This window comes from Podarcis cretensis, assembly GCF_951804945.1.
Source record: "Podarcis cretensis genome assembly, chromosome: 3".
In the NCBI taxonomy this organism is placed as follows: Eukaryota; Metazoa; Chordata; class Lepidosauria; order Squamata; family Lacertidae; genus Podarcis; species Podarcis cretensis.
In genome coordinates this window covers 74942613-74963077 of record NC_137172.1, presented here as the reverse complement: position 1 = coordinate 74963077, position 20465 = coordinate 74942613, and the positions used below count along the sequence as shown (strand labels likewise).

The window sequence follows — 20465 nt, the reverse complement described above, 5'->3', positions numbered from 1 at the left end:
AGAATTCAAGTGGTTTGATCTACATTTTCATCTAATTACAAAACTGAATTACAGTAAGCCAGCAATGTTTTTGTAGTGCTAAAATTTAAGGTATCAAAATACATAAATCATGTTAAGCTTTTTTAAAGTCCTCTGAGAATCACATACTGGCCCATTATATAGAAGGTTTGCGACACTTCACTTTAGTGTGTGTGTGTGTGAAGAAGTTAACTGAAATAACTCCACTTAGTGTTTGAGAGGGAGAGAGCAATGTAATGAAATCTGTTTGCTGTGCTAGCTGTCTCCAGATTGGGCTGTAATTACACCACAGAAGGAAGAAAGGTAGCTGAGTCTCAATCTGGATCATTTATGTAAACTCAGCCTTCTTGTCAACGATGTTCTCAGATTGCAAGCATGCAAACCACAAAAATCATCTCCTATGAACAAAATAGAGACAGTGTCAGATTGCAGGCTTCTGATATACCTTGTATTCTCTCTGTAATTGGACTTTAACATCTGACACAGTAAGGTTAAAAAACTTCTCATGTAATATACATCTATTCAGGGAATGAAATCCTGTACAGAAGGGGGTAGGGGGAGGGAGAAGAACGATCCTTTACTTCTTTATGGCATAGAATTGACACAGAGTTGTATGAAGAAGCATTTATTTGGCGTGAATTAAAACAAAATGTTCAGTAAATCAAGGAAAATGTAGTACCTGCGTTTGCTGAAATAAGTGGCATCTTATACAGAAGGCAAATATATTACCCTGGAAGTTTAAAACCCCACCCACTGAACCAAATTGAAGACTATACAAACAGCACATTCAAAATTATTCTTTTCTGCAGAACGACATAAATATTACAAAGCTCTTACCATACCTGATGCGCGCTCTCAGCAACTCTTTCAAACACACAATGCATTAGGCAAAGGGTAATTTTATATGTAAATACATAACGAAACAGTGTGAGGAGACATAGCGGCATGTAGTCAGATAAAAGATTCCCTCCTTTCCCCTGCTAATTCATCGAGCTGCCCTTCATGTTGATAAATTGGTACATTAATTCTGGTTTTAAACAGCCCTCTCTCTGGCAGATTTAGAAAGCATTTCTCCCGACACCTGCAGCTTCAGGGCCCCCCTCTGTCTTCTCTAGTGCAGGAAAACCACAGGCCACCACACTGGCGCCATCCCTGGCTATGTCCAATCAATAAGGACTTATTTCCTGTCCATTTGCTGAGGTCACAGAAGCGAGTCTCATTAATTATTGCTACCAGTGCAGCCTCAAGTGTGCTTCTGGCATGACAAGTGAAAACTGTTTGACCTTTTTTCCCTAATTTTGTTTGTAGCAGTTCCGAAGGGTATATGTTAGTTTGGGAATGTGGTGAGTGGAACAGAAACACATTTTTTAAAGCCACTGACACATTTAGATGCGGAGCAATGGCAGATCTTGACGCTCTCCACTATTATCTGTTCTGCTCATTAGCGCAAACAGAAAGTGGCTCCTTTTCCCAATTGTAGATCATGAAAATCTTGTCACAGCATAAACAATGTTTTCTAAAGCAGATCTGGCCTCCGAGGGAGGGAAGCACTCCAGAGCCTCCAGTGCTCTGTTTCCATGGTAACGACATAGGTCAATAGCTGAAGTCACACCTTTGCCAGCCTTGATTGCATCTTGCAACTGTGAGAAAACACATGCACAATATCATCAGTTTTGACAGAAATAACTATATGCAGAATGCTAAGAAAACATTATGGATTCTGTATTTTCATGACCTGAGCTTCAAAAGACAGTCTCGTTAAATGACTGACAAAAAAATGGAATCCACTATTCGATGAAACAACCCTAATCAATTTAATTGTTCTTTCATTTATTGATAATTCAAGATGCACCTTTCAAAGACTAATGTAACTGCAGCAGAAGGCTCTCAACTAGTCATGTGTACAATTCTTGCCTAATGGGAATAAGCCCAACAAATAAACTTGTACTTATAATAAATTCATTAATATGCATTTTTAACTGAATTTCATCACAAGCAAGTAGATTAATATGTGCATTTACTTTGATGTTGTGCAGACTACAGCATAGTGTATATTGTTCTGTTTACACATTGTAATTTTAATCTGGAGTATAATTTCAAAATATTAATCCACAACCCGTTTCCTTTGGAGTGCCAAGAGGCAAACTGGCTGAAGAGTTCAGCCTATCTATGGGGATGACCCACCAAAGCCTGTTATTGTGCAATCTTCTTTCATAGGGGAATCAGATGGGCTTCTAGATGGCCTAATTTAGATCAGTGGGCACTGTGTGCATTAGAAAACATTTGCTATCAACAATCATAATTTCATCACTCTAGCCCTGCATAACAGAAAAGGAAAAAACAATCTACAGTGGTACCTCGGGTTAAGAACTTAATTCGTTCTGAAGGTCCGTTCTTAACCTGAAACTGTTTTTAACCTGAGGTGCCACTTAGCTAATGGGGCCTCCCACTGCCGCCTTGCGATTTCTATTCTCATCCTGAAGCAAAGTTCTTAACCCGAGGTACTATTTCTGGGTTAGTGGACTCTGTAGCCTGAAGTGTCTGTAACCCGAGGTACCACTGTATTTCTGGATTTGTTTACAAGTATGACTAGGCCAAAAGTTAGATACATTTTAATCCCACTGATTCAACTGGAAAATGTTAAGAATGTGCTTAACTTTACTGTTGAAATAGGTGAATATAAAATGCTTAATTTCATCTGAATCATGCACTATATGAACCCTCTGCCTCACTAATGGAGAAGCGCACCATCATCTTGCACTGATGTGATTGGTTGCTTTCCCTAACCTGTCAAGATACAATGGAGGGGATATTTATTTATTTATTATGTTTTATATCATGTCTTTCTCCAAAGAGCTCAAAGTGGCATACATGGTTCCACTCCCCTATTTTATTCTCACAGCAGTTAAATGAGTCAAGCTGAAAGACAATAATGGCCCAACGTCGCTCAGTGAACTTCATGGCTTAGTAGGTATTCAAGCCCGCGTCTCCCACCCAGTCCTAGCTCAGTAGTCTACAATACACGGGTGTACTGCTGTGCATCAGGAGTTATCAGAGTATCAAGTAACACAGGCACAGGAAAACTCTGGCCCTCCAGATGTTTGGGACTACAATTCCCATCATCCCTGACCACTGGTCCTGTTAGCTAGGGATGATGGGAATTGTAGTCCCAAACATCTGGAGGGCCAGAGTTTGCCTATGCCTGAAGTAACATATTTATGCCCTGTGTACTAGGTATTAAATGTACAGAATATGTGCAAATGGAGAATGTCTCACAGCTCTGTTAGTGAGGCCATGTGTCCCTTATCTACTGAAGCTTTTGCAAAACAGGCAATGCTTCTAAGTTCATTTACACACCAGTTGCCCTGAAGTGACTACTGCGACAGGTTAGAAGAAGATGATGACTCAATTATCCTGCCAGGGCTCCCCGCTACTTAACTCCTCCAACTTTAAATGAACCCCAGGGGAAATGCCCAATTTTGCACATAATGCTAAGCCAAACAATGACTTACAATGTACAAGCAGAAGTGTGGGTTTCCTAAGCAAAGATTTTGTCTGTTGTGCTCCTCCCCTAGTCCTGCTACTGCTGAGCTGCTTGGAAAGTAAGCCATGGTTTGGCTCAGTGTTATGTCTGAAGCCAGGCGTGTGCTTTTTCTCCCAAAGCATGAGCAATAAAGCAAAGAAGCATGAGCAATAAAGCAAAGAAACAACACTGGCTATAGTTTGTGCTTTGCCTGCAAGACAAATAACACAAGACCTAGTTCAGACATAACTTTAAGTCAAACCATGGTTTAGTCTTGGGTAGCGCAGCAACAGAAGGACCAGGGGAGCAGCTGTAATCTTCACTCTGAGAATCCACACATTTGCTTGTTCATACTTAGTCATGGTTTGGCAGCATTATGTGTGAACTGGGTCTATGAAACCATAACTGATAATTATATGATCATTACATATGGAAGCTCTTAGAAACATTGAACACACATTCCTGTTGAAGGGTATATATAAAATTAAAAGGCAGGAAAGAAAAAAATCCTGCAAGTAAAAAAATTACTCTAAATGACATGAAAGTAACTTGAGAACTAGAAGCTGGCTGCAAGATCCATCTATTTTATGTAGGCAATTACACTTATATATAATGAATGGTTGTTCTTATCTAAACATGTAACTTAAGTGAATTAATTATGTATATTTGAGGATGAACTCAATTCTTAGCAAGGCATGGTACTTTAGTGCTCATGTCCCCATTCATAAAAAAATTATTTCCCACATTACTTAGCAGTATACTTCAGGGGAAAATAGGTTTTTATGATATGCATGTACAGTGCAACATTAATTAAGCATTTTTTTTAGAGCCAACCACACTATACAGGATGGAACAAAGTAAGTGGAGCAAGGTAAGAACAGAAACTTAATACTGCAAATGTGTGTTTGTTTTTATGCACATTTCTGATATTAGCAGGTGCTCCAATTGTGCAGCAAGCTGCTGATGTTTTGCTGAAGGTAAAAGGACATAAATTATTCTCTCAAATGGTGGACAGGTTAGAGAGATTGCTTTTAAAGAGGTGGTAGGCAATCATCACAGATGAATCCTTTAGAAATGGTCATATTCAGAAGGGAAGCTAAGGGCCGGCTACAGATCTTGTAACTCAATGTTCCTTAGAAACTTGAGATATTCTGTTCCGTAATGGCTCTCTCTAAATGTCCTTGAACTGAGATACGTTGTACTTTTATCTATTTATTTATATCCTGCCTCATTTTTAAATAACCCAAGATTGCTGACATAAGGCAGTGGAACACAATAAAAAACTAAAATCAACTAGACTAAGATAGCAGCATAAAAATGTAATGACAGCTGTCCACTAAGTCATGACTAAAATCAAACTCCTCAAGATGCTTGCCTATAGAGGAAAGTGAGAAAATGGTTTGCCAGAGAGAGCAAAGAAGTGTTCCATGTACTGCTTGCATTGGCCCCACCCACCACAAGCTCATATTGCCCACTACTGTCAGCCCCACACAGGTGACCCACAAGGAAATGCAACCCTCACAGAAAAAGAGATCCCTCACCCCTGCTCTGAGGCCCAATTCCTCATTTCACGTAGCCTTTCTGCAACTCTGCATGGTCAGTAACTATTCTGGGGGTTCCCTTATTTGCTGCATAAAATATATTTTCCATTTCTGAATGTAATTTTTTTCAAACTTGTGAGGTGGGGGTAATGATTCCAATCAAAGTGTTTAGGAGGTTTTGAAGAGAATTTCAGAGCACTGCTGAGGAAGGCCTTCTGATTCTCTTTAGGTTCCACCACAGAGGATACTTCAAGCAGGGGCTCCTGTAGTATTTACCCAAACTGTGAAAAGGACAGCAAAGACGAACAGCTAGTTCTCCTTCCCTTTGCAAATCTATTCCTCCCCACCCCACCGCAACTTTCACTCATCAGCACTATTTCATTTAGCGCTCCAAAGCATTTTCCCATTACCATACCTGAATACCTGAATCACCAGGTCAAATATATTCCAGCCTTGGCACCTATGAAACTCAGCAAAGCAAACCCCACACAGGAACAATCTATCAAATGCACTCACTGCATTCCAGCCATCCACAGCTTCCCATGCAACCACTTCATACTCCATACATAAAACCCCACAGCCCAAGCATCCCAGTAAATCTCCCTGCTCCTACTGGGAATTCCCTGCCTCATTCACAACCTGCTTTTCACTTTCTATACATAAAACTGGCTGTCCTTTTTTTACAAGGCATCCTATATTTAACCTCATAACTTGCTAAAAAAACAGAAGAAGAAAACTTAAATTGATTTGTGGTCAAGGAACTAACTAATGCATTAAGTGTTTGCCATGTTATGTACTGGATTTTCTAAATTTGTTTTCTCCTGTGAGGAACCATCTACTTTGCTAAGTGCTGATATTTAGACTACCAAAATGTTACCTTGAGATAGAGCCAATACATTTTGTAGCTAAGAGGTTTACTTTCCCCCATTACTGTTGGAATGCTTCATAATTAGTTGCTATAGATCAGATTGGTGTTTACGGCTCTACACATTCAACTTTCCTCTTTTTAAATGGCAGCTGGACAGTCATTAATTTTAACTGCTATATTTTATCTATTTTTTTGGGTATACTATGATGCCGTTCTTCGTGGCAACACATAGAACTGCACTGATATTCTAACCTGATGAGTCTTCAAGCAACCTAACTTTTGTATTATAATGCAAAGTTCCTGAGCAAATTATACCCACTATCTTCACATTGCTCACAAGATGCGAAACTAGAAAATTTAAATGCTAAAGAAGGAAGTTTCAGTAAGATTGGGTTTTTTCTTAAAAATATATGATGGTGCCAATCAGAAAAATATATTAATCTCTTCATATAAAACTCTCATAGCAATACATTTATTTTTAAAAAAAAACATTGTTCCATATACAGAGGGTTATACTGATGTACATAATTCTGTGATACCCAAAAGGCCTTTCAGGAGGGTGCTTAGATAAGCCATCTGCTACATTGGCTGCACAAGTTATAGTGTTTATCATCTGGCAGCTCAGATGCAGATAACTATATTATGGAATATAAAGATCTGACTCCTCAAAAGAATGGTTTTGGAATAGGCTTTTTAGATATCAAAAAGACTATTGATGTTTGTTATTATCAAATATCTGCCTTCAGTAGTCACCTGCACAAATGCTTCCCTGATTTGAATTATGCAAGGAACTTGTTTTTAGCTTTACAATAAATTATAGCAGCATGTATGAGATTAGCAGCATGAAACCAGTCAAGACACACAAAACTAGGTTGCAGTGCTCTGTGAAGAATAATCTTGCTTTGCCTTTTCCAAGCAAGTCAAAACAGAGAGATTGACTGCTATTCTAGTCCCCAAACAATGCCTTGCCAATACAAAATAGACATTTGCGACATACACCTCAGGCATACAGTGGTGATTTTTGTTGTTGTTAGGAGGCTTTTTTTGAGTGGGAGGGCTACATTGTGGTGTGAGGAATGTGCTAACTACAGTGCAAAATTTTAAATGACGGAAGGAGAGATATATGGCAGAGTCTGAGAGATCTGGACTCTAGTTGGGACTCTAGCAAATGTCACACAAGCATGCACACAAGAATTATTAGCTGTTTCCTTAAATATGACTATATCCAGCTGTGCTGTCCCTTCTGATGTCTTATCAGGAGAAAGTATCAACAGGAGCTGCTGCAGTGGACATTCTCTTCTTCAAAGGAGGAATTTCTAGCACTGATCCAAATTCACATGCATCTAACCCCAATGGTCCTCTTCTAATGCTTCTTTAGTCACTGAGTACTGAGGGAAATGACTTTTCCCCCTCTCTGGAACAAGTCATCTATAATCATCATACTGGATCAATAATTTGTCTGCGTGTGATAGCCATACTCAGAATAACAGACTGATTAACTACTTGTGAGCAAATGACTGTAGTAGCTGAAATGGGCATTTTGAAATAATGGAATACTGGGATGGGGGTACTATTTTAGAATACAAGCACTTATTGGTAACACTGGCATCGTATTTTGTATGCATATACCAGCATTTATTGTATCATAATTGCAGTGGGCTACTATGCAAGACCATTTTTTTTGGTTGAAAAGCAGGATGAAAATAATTAACAAATAAAATAAAGGAAATGATGAGATCTACTCCATCATGCATAAGATGTTACTGGGCCAACTAAACACTGCATACACATGCACAGACTTGACTAAAGCCATTTTATCGAGAGAGAGAGAGAGAGAGAGAGAGAGAGAGAGAGAGAGAGAGATGGAACTTCTAAAAATAAGGCATGGTTTTTAAGCATTTACTTACCTTTGTATAGTCTATTAAGTTTCCTTTAACTTGAGCCTGAAACAACACAAGGATAAAAGTTAAAATCTGTTTTATTGTCTAAGGTATTATAATTCTAAGACTGCATGCTTCAAAATTTGTGTCATTGTCTATGACATTATAATTCTGAGACTGCAGATTTCAAACTAAACAATGGAAAACAAACATATTTCATCTAAAATAAGACACACAGATGGGCTATCGAAGGCAGTTGCAGAGAGAATGCCAAGCGCACCAGTGAACTGGTTCAATCAACTGTTATTCTAGTTCAGCCTTTCTCAACCAGGTACTCTTCAGTTTTTTTAGACCATTTTGGCCACTGGCTATGCTTGCTGGGGCTGAGGGAACTTATAGTCCACGACGTCTGGAGGGCACCAGGCTGGGGATACCTGTATTGACTGAACTGTTTCCTGTGCCTGTGAGAAAAGGGCTTCTCTGTGATGACTGTGTGGAAAGATTATAAGGAACTAAGTCTGCAGTCATAACCCTGCTTAGTTGGGAGTAAGCTGCACTGAATTCAATAAAGCATACACTGACCAAAGAACGTATTCATTAGAATAGATGGATTTGTATCAAGATAGCAGCTTGAGAAGGGATAACAATCACAACATCAGAGAGCATATCAAAGCTAGTAGGCCTAAAATTAGTCCATCCAGCTGTGTTTTGAGTTGTAATCATATATGCATGAGCAGTTCCTTCCCTCTGCCTTCTCTTTGCTCTGTGCTTAGAAGTAATTAGTTGTTGAAAAACTAAAACTGTTATTTTATTTGTTTTAGTGACAGATAATGCTTGCATGTTTTAATAAAATCCCTACAGAATACAAAGCAGAGCAGTGTCAGGCTCAGCGGTGTCTAATACTACGAACTTTGATAATCTTGTTCCCTTAAGTGTCATAGTATTTTTATTGTAATCTTCATTTCTTGGTACCAACACTTTATTTTTATTGAATTTAAGTTGTAAATACACAGAAGCAGAATAATATTTTCATTTTATGCATGTTGGTTTGGTACCCATATGTTGGACTAATACACAGACACTTATGCCACATTCACTTGTATCACTGAATGGCAAAATCCGATATTATACTAAAAACACAGTTTAGTGTGACAGGAACAAGAAAAACGTATGTGTTCCCCACCTCTCTTAGGCATGGCTGTGTAAAAGTTTGAAAGCTTTTGCTTCCCACTGTGCTTAACAATGATTTGACATTTTGTATGAACTAACAAACTAGGATTAATGCTAACTATGGTTTGGGACTCATTCCAAACAAACCATAGTTTAACACTAAGAAGTTTGTTGGTCTGGGCAAAGCAACAACTTGTGGTTAAACACAAACAGAAGCTAAAGCTTTTGAACTTCTTGTGGCTCCAGCAGAAGAAAAGAGAGATTCACATGAGCTAGAGACTCATTCCTCTTGTGCTAAGCAAATGATGACTAAATAAGACTAAATATATGAACAGTGCTATTTGCCTACCTCTTCAATCTGCTTAATCCAGGCTTCTCTTCCAATGAGATCTTGATGCAAGACTACAGGAGCAGAATTTAAACTGAAGGCCACAGAATCATTAGAACTTTCATTCAAAAATGGCTGAATGTCGACATTTAGCTGTAAGGAGAAGGATCAAAATAGTTTGTAAAATAAAAGTAGTTCTTCACAGCTAATCCACTTCATCAGTGACTGACATCCCACGTATGTGCAGAGTCTTATATATATTTTGTATGCTTGGCCATACAAAAATCCTTCAACCAACACACACTATTAAGGATTTATCAGGCTATTCCTGCCCCGTTGGTTCAAATCCAATTAATATTACCAGAGTCTCCAACTACAGTACAGTTTTTTAAGCATATTGGAAGATTCTGTGTCTGTGCATGTGCATACAAATGCCCTGTACTGTGGGAACTCTGTCAGAGCGTGCCAAACCACCACAAGTGTGTGCCAAATTCAGCACTTTACTTTCCCAATAGGAGCTAACAGAAATTATTTGATAATAAGGGAGAAAGAAGTACAACTCCAGATACCAGAGTTAGGGGTTTAAGACTGCTCCCTGACTCTGGTAACCCAACCATTAAGAATGCGGCCTGCTCCTATGTGCACAACCCTACCCTGAGTTGTTTCTTGGTCATGCTTGTGACCTAGCTTTTTACAATGAATTGTTATGAAAGGAAAAATGACACACTACTGGTGCAAAACTCGGGCATGCTTAAATCCCAGTGAAATCAACAGAACATGCATTCAATAGTAGAATTGGCTCTTCAGGGTTCTTTCAGTATGCACCATTAAAATCAGTTCAGCTGGCTGGCACACACAAGAAATTGGGACTTCTGTGTGATGGCCCCAGAACTGTGAAACTTCCTGTTGACTTGTTCCTTGCCCCACCTGTACAGGTGCTTAGGCAAGCGTGGAATACTTTCCTCTTCAGTGCTACCTTTAACTGAGGCTGTAATTAGTTTGGGTGTTATGCAGCAATTTCTTAATTATTCTGAGCCCCCTCTTCTCCCCTGCATGCTGTTCTCCTTACCATCCCCCTCCCTAGCCAATTTCAGGAGGTAGGGAATGCAGGCTCAGAATTGGGGGGGAAGCCCTATTGTATACATGGATGTCCACTGATGGGGGCTGGTTAAGTGAATAGCTTTTGTGTGTGTGTGTGTGTGTGTGTGTGTGTATGTATACGTGTATATGTGTATATGTGTGTGTGTGTGTGTATATATATATATATATATATATATATATATATATATATATATCAGCAGCAACCAAAACCTGCACCTGCTGACTACAAAGCTACGACAGAAAGAAAAGATACGTATGGTTCTTGTTCATTATATCAGCTTTTCAGCTACTGCAGTAAAAGGAAGGGCATACCTTATGACTCATAGACATGTGCTTTCCATACTTAAATGCCATATTCTGGATCCTTGCATCATGTTTTGCCAATTCCATTGCAGCTTGGCAGCTTTTTGCCAGCAAGGCACTATGGGATAGGAAAACTTGCTCCTTCCACGTTGATATCCCAATGTCATCTGTGAGACCATTTCCCTAGAAATGCAAGAAAGAGTGAGTAGAATATGCTCCAAATCGAGGTATTATTAAACACAACAGTGAAACCATCTACTCTACATGAGACCTTCATATGGCAGGTGAAGCAGTACATTCTGCAGTCATCTTCCATCTTAAGAAGTTGATGGAAATTATAGAAACCAAAAGATTTGAACAACTTTTAGCTTTTATATTATCTATGCACATGCTATTAGTGCCCATTATTAACTGAATATATTTTCTTTCACAACTGATTCCATTTAACCCACAAACCAAATGTGATTTCTTTATATATCTATATATTTGAATTATAAAGTCATTGTATTTTAACCACCAGCAACTAATTACCAACCTGCTAATCTAAGTTTATGTAATGAAATGAACGTTTTACCCAACAGCAACATAAAAATTAAAAGCCAAAGATTTGCAAAAGTGACTCTGGAACTATGACTGCGAAAAAGCAGCCGTGGAGGCAGGGAGTTAGAGGAGAAGTGGTGAGTGGATTAAGCAACTCTCTTCTCAGTGACTCTCCTCTTGCAATCCTTTGTTTTCCAAAGGGGAAGGAATTGCTGGAGCTTCAAGACACAGAAATTAGGCTGCCTTAATTTCATTGGCCCACCAGCTTCTTAAAAAAGCAAGTCTCTAGCCCTGCTAGAATGGGATGCAGGTGGCGCTGTGGGTTAAACCACAGAGCCTAGGACTTGCTGATCAGAAGGTTGGTGGTTCGAATTCCCCTGACGGGGTGAGCTCCCGTTGTTCGGTCCCTGCTCCTGCCAACCTAGCAGTTCAAAAGCATGTCAAAGTGCAAGTAGAAAAATAGGTACCACTCCGGCGGGAAGGTAAACAGCGTTTCTGTGCGCTGCTCTGGTTCGCCAGAAGCGGCTTAGTCATGCTAGCCACATGAACCAGAAGCTGTACGCTGGCTCCCTCAGCCAATAAAGCGAGATGAGCGCCACAACCCCAGAGTCGGTCACGACTGGACCTAATGGTCAGAGGTCCCTTTATTTTTACCTTTTAGGCCTGCTAGAAAGAAAGTTATGGGGCAAATTGTGCAGATACATTCACAGCAACTGCTGTGTAATGAGAGTAGTGTTGCTACCTTGTCTATTTTCCAGGTACTAAGGAATGCTCCTGACAGGAACAGCACTAGTGTGTGCATGCCCATGTGGGGGTGGCGGGTAGGAGAAAGAGATATCCATAATCAGGACCAGCAAATCAAAGCTGTCTTCCCAGCATAGCATAAACATAAATTTGTCAGGAGTGGTTTTCTTTCTAATTTTGCATTATGCCATGCTCCCCATGGCAGCCACCCCCATCCATTTTGTGAACCAAAGAATTCTCCTTTTTTTGTGGAGGGAGGAACTTTACATAAGATAGCACCATAGTCCTTTTGTGACTTGTCTTCCTTGCCACCTTGAAGAGGATAAGAAATTTAAGGCTGTAACATGGATAAACGGCTACAAGGTTACTAAAACCTAGGATGCATTTTGTCATTGCCTTGAGGTTGAACCAGAAGGTGGATTTAAAAAATCCAAACAAAAAAGGAGATTGTAGAAAAAGACCTATGTCACCTAAACAATCCTGTTCCTGTCAATTTCTTCAATTAAATTACTTAGAAACAAGTAAGAACTAAATCTGCATGACACCATAATTTTCTAGCAAGGTATTATCTGTCATGAAATTGGTAACAAATGAAATAAAATCCCTCCATTCAGCTCTAATCTTCCTCCCTTGTGGCTATTGCCAAGGAGTGCTGGGTTGCAAGGGAGGAGATAATATGAGACTGATGGGAAAAGTAGTACAATTCTGCAAAGCCAACTTACTGAACATTGTATCAAAATTCATTGCTTTCAAATACACCATTAACTTGCATGAAGGAGGGGGGGAGGAAGAGGGGGGGAGAGAGAAGAAGGCAAGAGAAACCACATGTTTATAGCTATATATGTGATGACAAAATCAAGATGAAAACTTCAGCTATGTCTCATCTGACAGTTGTGTTTACTAAAACAACATTTGTTTTGCAAATTTCCTGGATTTCCAGAATGACAAGGAGAGATAAGAAAAGGCACCCAAACAAGTCCAGTTATTTGGCCACTGTCATTCTATTCAAAATAAGCTCCAAAGAGTGAAATGTTGAAAAACTGGTGACTGCATTTGGGACCAAACTTCCTCAGATTAAAAGAAGAAGGAAAAAAAGCTAAAAGCATGATGGACAATTAACATGATAGCCAGCTCAGAAATGTGATTTAGTATTATTCCACTTAAATTCCACTAAATCCCAGCCCTCATTAATGCAGAGATAAGAAGCATAAAATTAGTATATATATAAAAAAATCTACAAAGGAACCTGACAGGGATGGGTTGAAGGGAGCTCACTGGTTTTCAAGCGAGGTACACATTTATTTTCAATTTCTACATTTATATCTATGCTATGACTTATTTGGCAACCTAAGCAAGGCCAGCAGACTAAATAGGAGCAATCTGCAGTTTTATTGAAAGGCTGTGGCTTCCAAAATACAAACAACAATGGGTGCAAATCTACCAAGCACAACTTCGTTCAGAACAAATCATTTCAATGGGCCCCTAAGTAGCCCCTCTCTCTAGTGGAATGTATATTTTCATATGATGCCACATTTGGTCAAACACCAGCACCAGTGCATCAGTCTGGAATGCCAGCACAAGGGCAATACTAGCACAGCAGTTGGGACGCTCTATCCTGAGCATCCTTTGCTAACAAAGGCAATTTTAAGATTGTGCCACAAGTTTATATGACTTGATTTTTCAAATGATAAGTAGCAATGATAATACACAACACAAATCATTCGTTTTTACATAAAATACCTAAAATGTTCATGTTGCTCTGTGTTTCATCTTAATTCTTTTGGTGAGGTTTGTGAAATTAAAAACTAGCAACAGATTTGGGAACCGCAGTTATAACAACGTCTGTATGCTTCAGTTTTTAAAACAGCCTACTGGAGTAAAAGGCCATTCATCCCAAATGCCATTGCTGGGTATGGAACACTCACACACCTCAGCCTGGGGAGGCAATGATAAGGTTCTGTCAACAGAGACCTGTGCATGCACACACATACAAGAGCTTGAAGCCACTTTCTCTCAGTGAAATCTTACACCAGTGTTTGTTGCAAGAGAGATTTAGACAGGTGGGGCAAACAACTTGAGTGAAGATGCTGATCTATGCGATCAGCACCCTTCCTCTTTGCAAAGTGATAGCTGGTTGTAAAAGACCAATGTGATTAGTCAGTCTGAATGATTGCTTAATTCATGCATGTACACACCCAGCTGTGGGACTGCACATGAGGAAGCGGCGTGAGTGGAATAATTTATAATGGATGGTGCTACTTTCCAGTGCTGGCCTATGCAAAACCTACTCATAATCTGCAGAGACCTCTTACAGAGTACTATATGGATCCTAAGCACATTATTTAGAAATAAATTCCATTGGAAATTCTTTCTACAAAATGCATTTAGAAATGGAGAGCATGGCTGACTTTCCCCGGAATCCATGTTAAGTATATTGCGGCAACTCTGACATTTCAGAGTTACATTATCAAACCACATACCTATTTGAAAGAAACAAAAGGAAGGAAGGAAGGAAGGAAGGAAGGAAGGAAGGAAGGAAGGGAGGGAGGGAAGGAAGGAAGGAAGGAAGGAAGGAAGGAAGGAAAGAAAGGAAAGGAAAGAAAGAAAAGGAAAGAAAGGAAAGGAAAGGAAAGGAAAGGAAAGGAAAGGAAAGGAAAGGAAAGGAAAGAAAAGAAAGAAAGATATCCCAACTGGGGTGGGGAACTCACGGGGTACATTTTTGGCTACCGAGAAGGATTTTTAAAAGGTGGCAGTATGATGGCAAAGAGCATGAAAGAGCATTCTAAAATATAATCTAAATATATGTTTAAGTCATAGCCAACATGGTCTCATTCAGATTAAATATTGGAACAAGGGTTTAGAAGAGGTGTGGGGAACCTGCAGCCTGTGGGCCAGGAGGGTCACTCCACCAAACTTTTCCGCATACCACCATCAGCTGGTGAGCTCACTGCTGACACACCAAACTACCCCCATTTGCAAAGAGGTTTCAGACACCCTCATCCCATATGAGCCTCAAACAGGGATGTATAGGATATCTGAAAGCATTCAACTGGGAAGGAAAGAAAAAAGCTGCCCTCTGAAAGCACTGCCTCCATACAGGACTTTTCCCTTTTATAAAAGGCTTGCTTACACACACACACACACACACACACACACACACGCCACAGGAGCATGGGGTCTGTTGAAAACTGTTTGCAAGCAGCAAATGTGTTTACACACCTCTCTGCACCTGCTTTGAAGACCCAGCAATTGGAACTTCAATGTGTGATATCAATTGATTGACAGGTGGATGGCCTCACCCACTTGACAAATTTGCCAGGAAGTGGAGAGATAAGCATCTGGCCCAATGGCCAGATAAGGTTTCCCTCCCCTTGTTTAGGACCTGGGAGCAGGGAAGGGTGGAGTGGCTCCTCCTGCCTCTATTTCTCAACTTCTATTTAACTCCTTTACTTGGTTTTGTGATGCGTTACTGCTGCTAAGCCTACTTAAAATAAATCTAGGTATGCTGCTAAGATCACTTGGATATCCCTGATTAAAACCCACAGCTTACTCATGATCCTTAATCATGGCTTGCAATACTTGCCAACAATTCACAACAGTTAGTTACTGTCAGCTGGAGATAACTTTAAATATTTACGTATCCCAGTTTCATGTGCCTTCATAATCCCAACCCAACTATCTTAATTTATCCCAGTAAAATGCAACTACTGGGACTCATATGCAAATATATTATTCTCTTCAAGGCTACAGAGAAAAAGGTACAATTCTTCAAGGACTTCAAAATGATCATAGAATCATAGAGTTGGAAGAGACCACAAGGGCCATCGAGTCCAACCCCCTGCCAAGCAGGAAACACCATCAGAGCACTCCTGACATATGGTTGTCAAGCCTCTGCTTAAAGACCTCCAAAAAAGGAGACTCCACCACACTCCTTGGCAGCAAATTCCACTGTCGAACAGCTCTTACTGTCAGGAAGTTCTTCCTAATGTTTAGGTGGAATCTTCTTTCTTGTAGTTAGGAGCCATTACTCCGTGTCCGTTTCTCTGGAGCAGCAGAAAACAACCTTTCTCCCTCCATCCTTTTATATATTTGAACACGGCTATCATATCACCCCTTAACCTCCTCTTCTCCAGGCTAAACATGCCCAGCTCCCTTAGCCAATAAGCATGATAAGCATGGACTGCTATATTCCTACATTTTAATTCTGATAAACTGCAGTGTGTTGCATGTACCACTTGGCACTATAAACATCAGTTAAATCTAAATCAGAACAATGCACAGACTTAAAAAATTGCCATTTGGATCACTCACTGTTTCAGCTATAAGTGAGATGATTCAACAATCTTTATTTTCCCATCTGGGTAGGAAAGAAGCCAATAAAATTATGAGTCTTCAGCAGCAACAACAGTTACCCTGCAAGCATCTTGCATGTGATTGATGTCTCACTTAGCAGATGTCTTACTGCTTGTTGAACATGACAGGACATATTTTATTGGTCTATTAATACATGCCTTTGATGTTTGTGATGAAAAGGGGCTAGAGTAAATGGGTCCATAAAACACACCCTGGAGTGCCTTAATCCTTTTATTTTACTCAAATTCCAGAGAAAACCGTTTTTAAATTAAAAGAGGGACCTGTCCGTCCATTGCAGAATGCACCTTAAAGAGCAGAATATACCCAAGGGAGGGAGGTAAATGAAATGAGAATAAATTGTTTCCTTGCTACAATGTTATTTAGGGATGTACTTCAGTTCAGATGTGCCTTCCCTTAAGGATCACATGCTCATTGCTTCTTGAACTCCGTCATTAGAAGCACTCCATCACCCCATCGTCCTCCTCCTTTGTCTTTCTTGCAAGGGGATTGGAGCATAACTGAAACTATCGTCTTATTGGGCCTTCAGAAGAATCCGAAACCAGGTGAAAAAGCAGCCAGGACTATTTGGGAGCATGGCCACTATGACAAAGAAACACTGATGACTAAAAAGAAATAGGGACATCCTGAAGCCACACCTGATGCAGCTGTTTCCAGGCAGGGCTAGCCTTGCATTTCAAAAGTCTTCCAGTAGCCATGAGCTGGCTAGTAATTCCATGCAGGCAAGTGGGCAAGTGGAGGAGGGACGGATCTCTCCATCCCTTCCATGGCAGTCTACTTGGTTTCCATGCTAGCCGTGGAGGAAGAAAAGTCCCTTCCTCTGTGACCAGCATAAAAATGAAGCAAGCTGGCAGAGGAAGGATGGATTGCTCGTTCTCTCCTCTGCCAGTCTGCTTGATAGTTTTTCTTTTTTAGTAGTGTGTTAACATGCTAGCGGTCTGCATTTCCATGCTGGCTGCAGAATTGGGGGCAGGGGCCTTCATTTGCAGTCAGCATAGACACAGAAGCTACTAGGCTCTTAGCAGGCTAGTCATACATTTTGCAGGCTAGTGACTTCTGTGAGCTTATCTACAAGCCTTGACTATATATTTTTTTTCAGGCTGTAAGTGGGAGAATTGAATTTCGCAGTTCTCCCCACAAAATACATATAACATGTCAGAGAAAATTCAACGGGAGATAACATACTATTACATTTGGAAAAGATTTCAAATACTTGATTCACCTACCTACTACCTGAAATGGTACAACCCAATAACTGAAATATCATGAGGAGTTTCTAATTTAATTCAGTTTGTTCTGTCAGACTCACACAGCACCTTTTTTAAAGTGGGAGGGAAAGAGTGATTTATGCACACACTCTGAGTTTTGTAATTATAGGAACTTACGTTTTCCAAGTTTGAATTTTCATAATATATCCCTTGTATTAATTCACCAATGGCACTTGACATGATCTCTACCACCTGAAAGGGAAAAAAAGAAATAATTGTTTTAAGTGGGTTGATTAATTACAGATATGCTAGAGTGCACCAAACTGAAAGAGCAAAGGAAACATTAATAAAAGAGAATCTCTAAGTTGGAGCCTTGTGCTTAGCATTTCCTCTTCCCACTACATTTCAAGTTAATGTAAACAAAAGCAAAATAATATATATTTTAAAGTATAAATTAAATAAGCTGTCAGTTATGTACACATTGCAAGATCCTCTGGAAATTGTTACAAACTCAAAAATTTATACCCACTGCAAAAAAGTCAAAGAATCCATAAGCAGTTCTTTATTATTCATTTTCATGCATTGGAAACATACTGTAGTTGTATTAAGTGTCTGCCCTGAGGGTCAACAGCAACACATGTATTGAAACTTTCACCAACATGCAGCTGTTCGTATGATATTTAGAAAACTATTATCTTTAGGGTTCTCAGTTGTTCACATTAAAAAGCTGAATCAAATCCAAAATTTAAAAACCAGCCATAGTCTCACTGGAACTACTGGAACTCCCTTAACTGGAACAATATACCAGAATTTACTGTAATATATTCAATGCAGGCGTATCCAGTAGGCACACCTTAAGGCTATCCTGCCTGCTCACAGGTTTACTCTCTTCGGTGATTAATTTCCTATGTATATAGAGCTGTATCAGATTCCCCATCTCCCTTTCCTAAAATTTAGCCCATTTGTTATTGAATTAAAAAGATTTAGTTTCAGTTTTTATCATTCTTGTAACTGAAGACAGCATGGCCAACAATAAAGTCCCCAAAAGCAACACAAATAAACCCCTTAACATTCTTGGTAATCCTTATTATTGTTTTATTTGCAAACCTCCACCAGCCTTACTATATTTAGACGGCAATCCTATGTACATTTGTCTGGGAGTTAGCATTATGGAACAGAACGGGATTTACTTCCAAGTAAGCATGCACAAATTGCACTCTTGGCCTCTTGCACAAACCTATGTACACACTTAGGCAAACAGTACCAATTAAATCCTTTTCTTAAAAAAAAAAAACGCCTAGGAACTAATTTGTAAGGCCTATTTTAAAACAGCCTTGTTTGGGGAGGGGAAAAAATAGCCTTGCCTGTTCAGTAATCAGATACTTAAAGAAATATTGTAGCAATATGAGCTGCAGGGGAACTGAAAGGACAATGATCCTACAGTGTTAACCCAGATGTGTTGAGTTATTTAAGTGGGGAACAGAGAAAATGAGGGGCATTTTTTGGGAAGGTATCAGATAAGCCTTATGCCCAAATCCAGGAGGATTGTGTATCGCCAATAGGTCTATGAAAGCCTGTAACCAAATGCTCAGTGTCAGATTGTATTACGGTTTATACAAGCAACATCTCAAGATTTCTCTGATGGCTGGGACACATAATACAGATCAATCACTCACTAAAAAATATTATGGTTTGTGAAACGGTTGGAGCCCAGAGACATGGCAGTAATACGAAGAAGAAGAATTTACAAAGACACTGAGTCCTACCTCTAAATGTCAAAGTGATAGTATGAGCTTTAACAATGCATCTAGCTGTGAATAGCCAGAACTTCCTCCCCCCTCTCAAAACACACATCCAACCTTCTCTGAAACTCTAGACAAGACACAACTCAGCAAAAGATCCTTTACTTCTTATACACACATATAAGGAAGTGGCAGGTTTTCACTAATTTCAAGGTAATTATTTCTTGAAGAATCATATTTTTTTTCTGTAAACATATATAAAACACCAAAATCAACACTATATGAAATTCATAGGCACACAATATACTAAACTGTGCAATTACTTATTACACCCTAAGAGCACTTCTTTTCATCTGCAATGAATCTTTCTTGCAATAAAGCTACTGTTTATACATCCATAGAGTACGAGTCTATAAAAAGTTTCACATAAATACAATTGTGTTTTGCCCCTTTACAATCACCCTCTAAAGTTTATCTTCCCAGCAGCCTTGTTTAAAGGTCACTAACGTTCTACTGCAATTATAACATTTAATCCTGGTTTAGGGATCAGGAGTGGACCACAGGTCCCTATGTTCACAGACCCTTCATTCAGGCACACGTTTCAACCCCTGTCTCTCACTCCTGTTTCAGCATGGCATTATATAATCACTAGCCTTCACCAATGAGAAATCTGATGCTCTCCTAACTCTAATTCAAAACAGTGGTCCACAGTTGGCATGGGGCAATTGCAGAAAATGCCTGCTTTCATGGCCTTCGCACTATGATATACTGTAGGGTGCAGGACCACAAGCAGATTTCCCCCAAATGATCGAAGTGATTTTACAGGTCTACAAAGGGGCAGAAGAACTTGAACATGGTCTGGTCACTGATCAACAACCAGTTCAGCTCCCATTTCTGCTCAGGTGTAGCATGTGTGCATCCAGGTGTTCCACTCCTGTGGGCCACAACACCAGCTGCACCTTCTGAACCAATCCCAAAGGAATGCCAACATAATATTATGCCTGCACTGTGCCCTGCTGAGTCTATGGCTGAAGTGATATTTGAACTGAGGACCCAGAGCTCGTACTTTTGGTTACTGTACTACACAAGGTCATATACTTCTTTCCCTCTCCACTTCCCCGACCATCA

The 20465-nt window shown here is 39.7% G+C and overlaps 1 protein-coding gene across 2 annotated transcripts in view; it reads right to left on the bottom strand.

Annotated features, from left to right (window-relative positions):
- Positions 1-627: 627 nt before the first annotated feature.
- The window catches only part of PDSS2 (decaprenyl diphosphate synthase subunit 2), a 68829-nt gene continuing 48991 nt past the window's right edge, over positions 628-20465 (bottom strand). Inside the window, exons 4-8 of one of the 2 annotated variants that reach the window (XM_079971725.1) lie at positions 17773-17847; positions 10742-10915; positions 9350-9481; positions 7858-7893; positions 628-1658 (exon numbers count right to left, since the gene is read on the bottom strand). In XM_079971725.1, the coding sequence (XP_079827851.1) occupies positions 1500-1658; positions 7858-7893; positions 9350-9481; positions 10742-10915; positions 17773-17847 (576 nt within the window). In that variant the 3' untranslated portion in view covers positions 628-1499. The remainder of the gene's footprint in view (positions 1659-7857; positions 7894-9349; positions 9482-10741; positions 10916-17772; positions 17848-20465) is intronic. The other variant, XM_079971726.1, reaches the window with a different exon arrangement.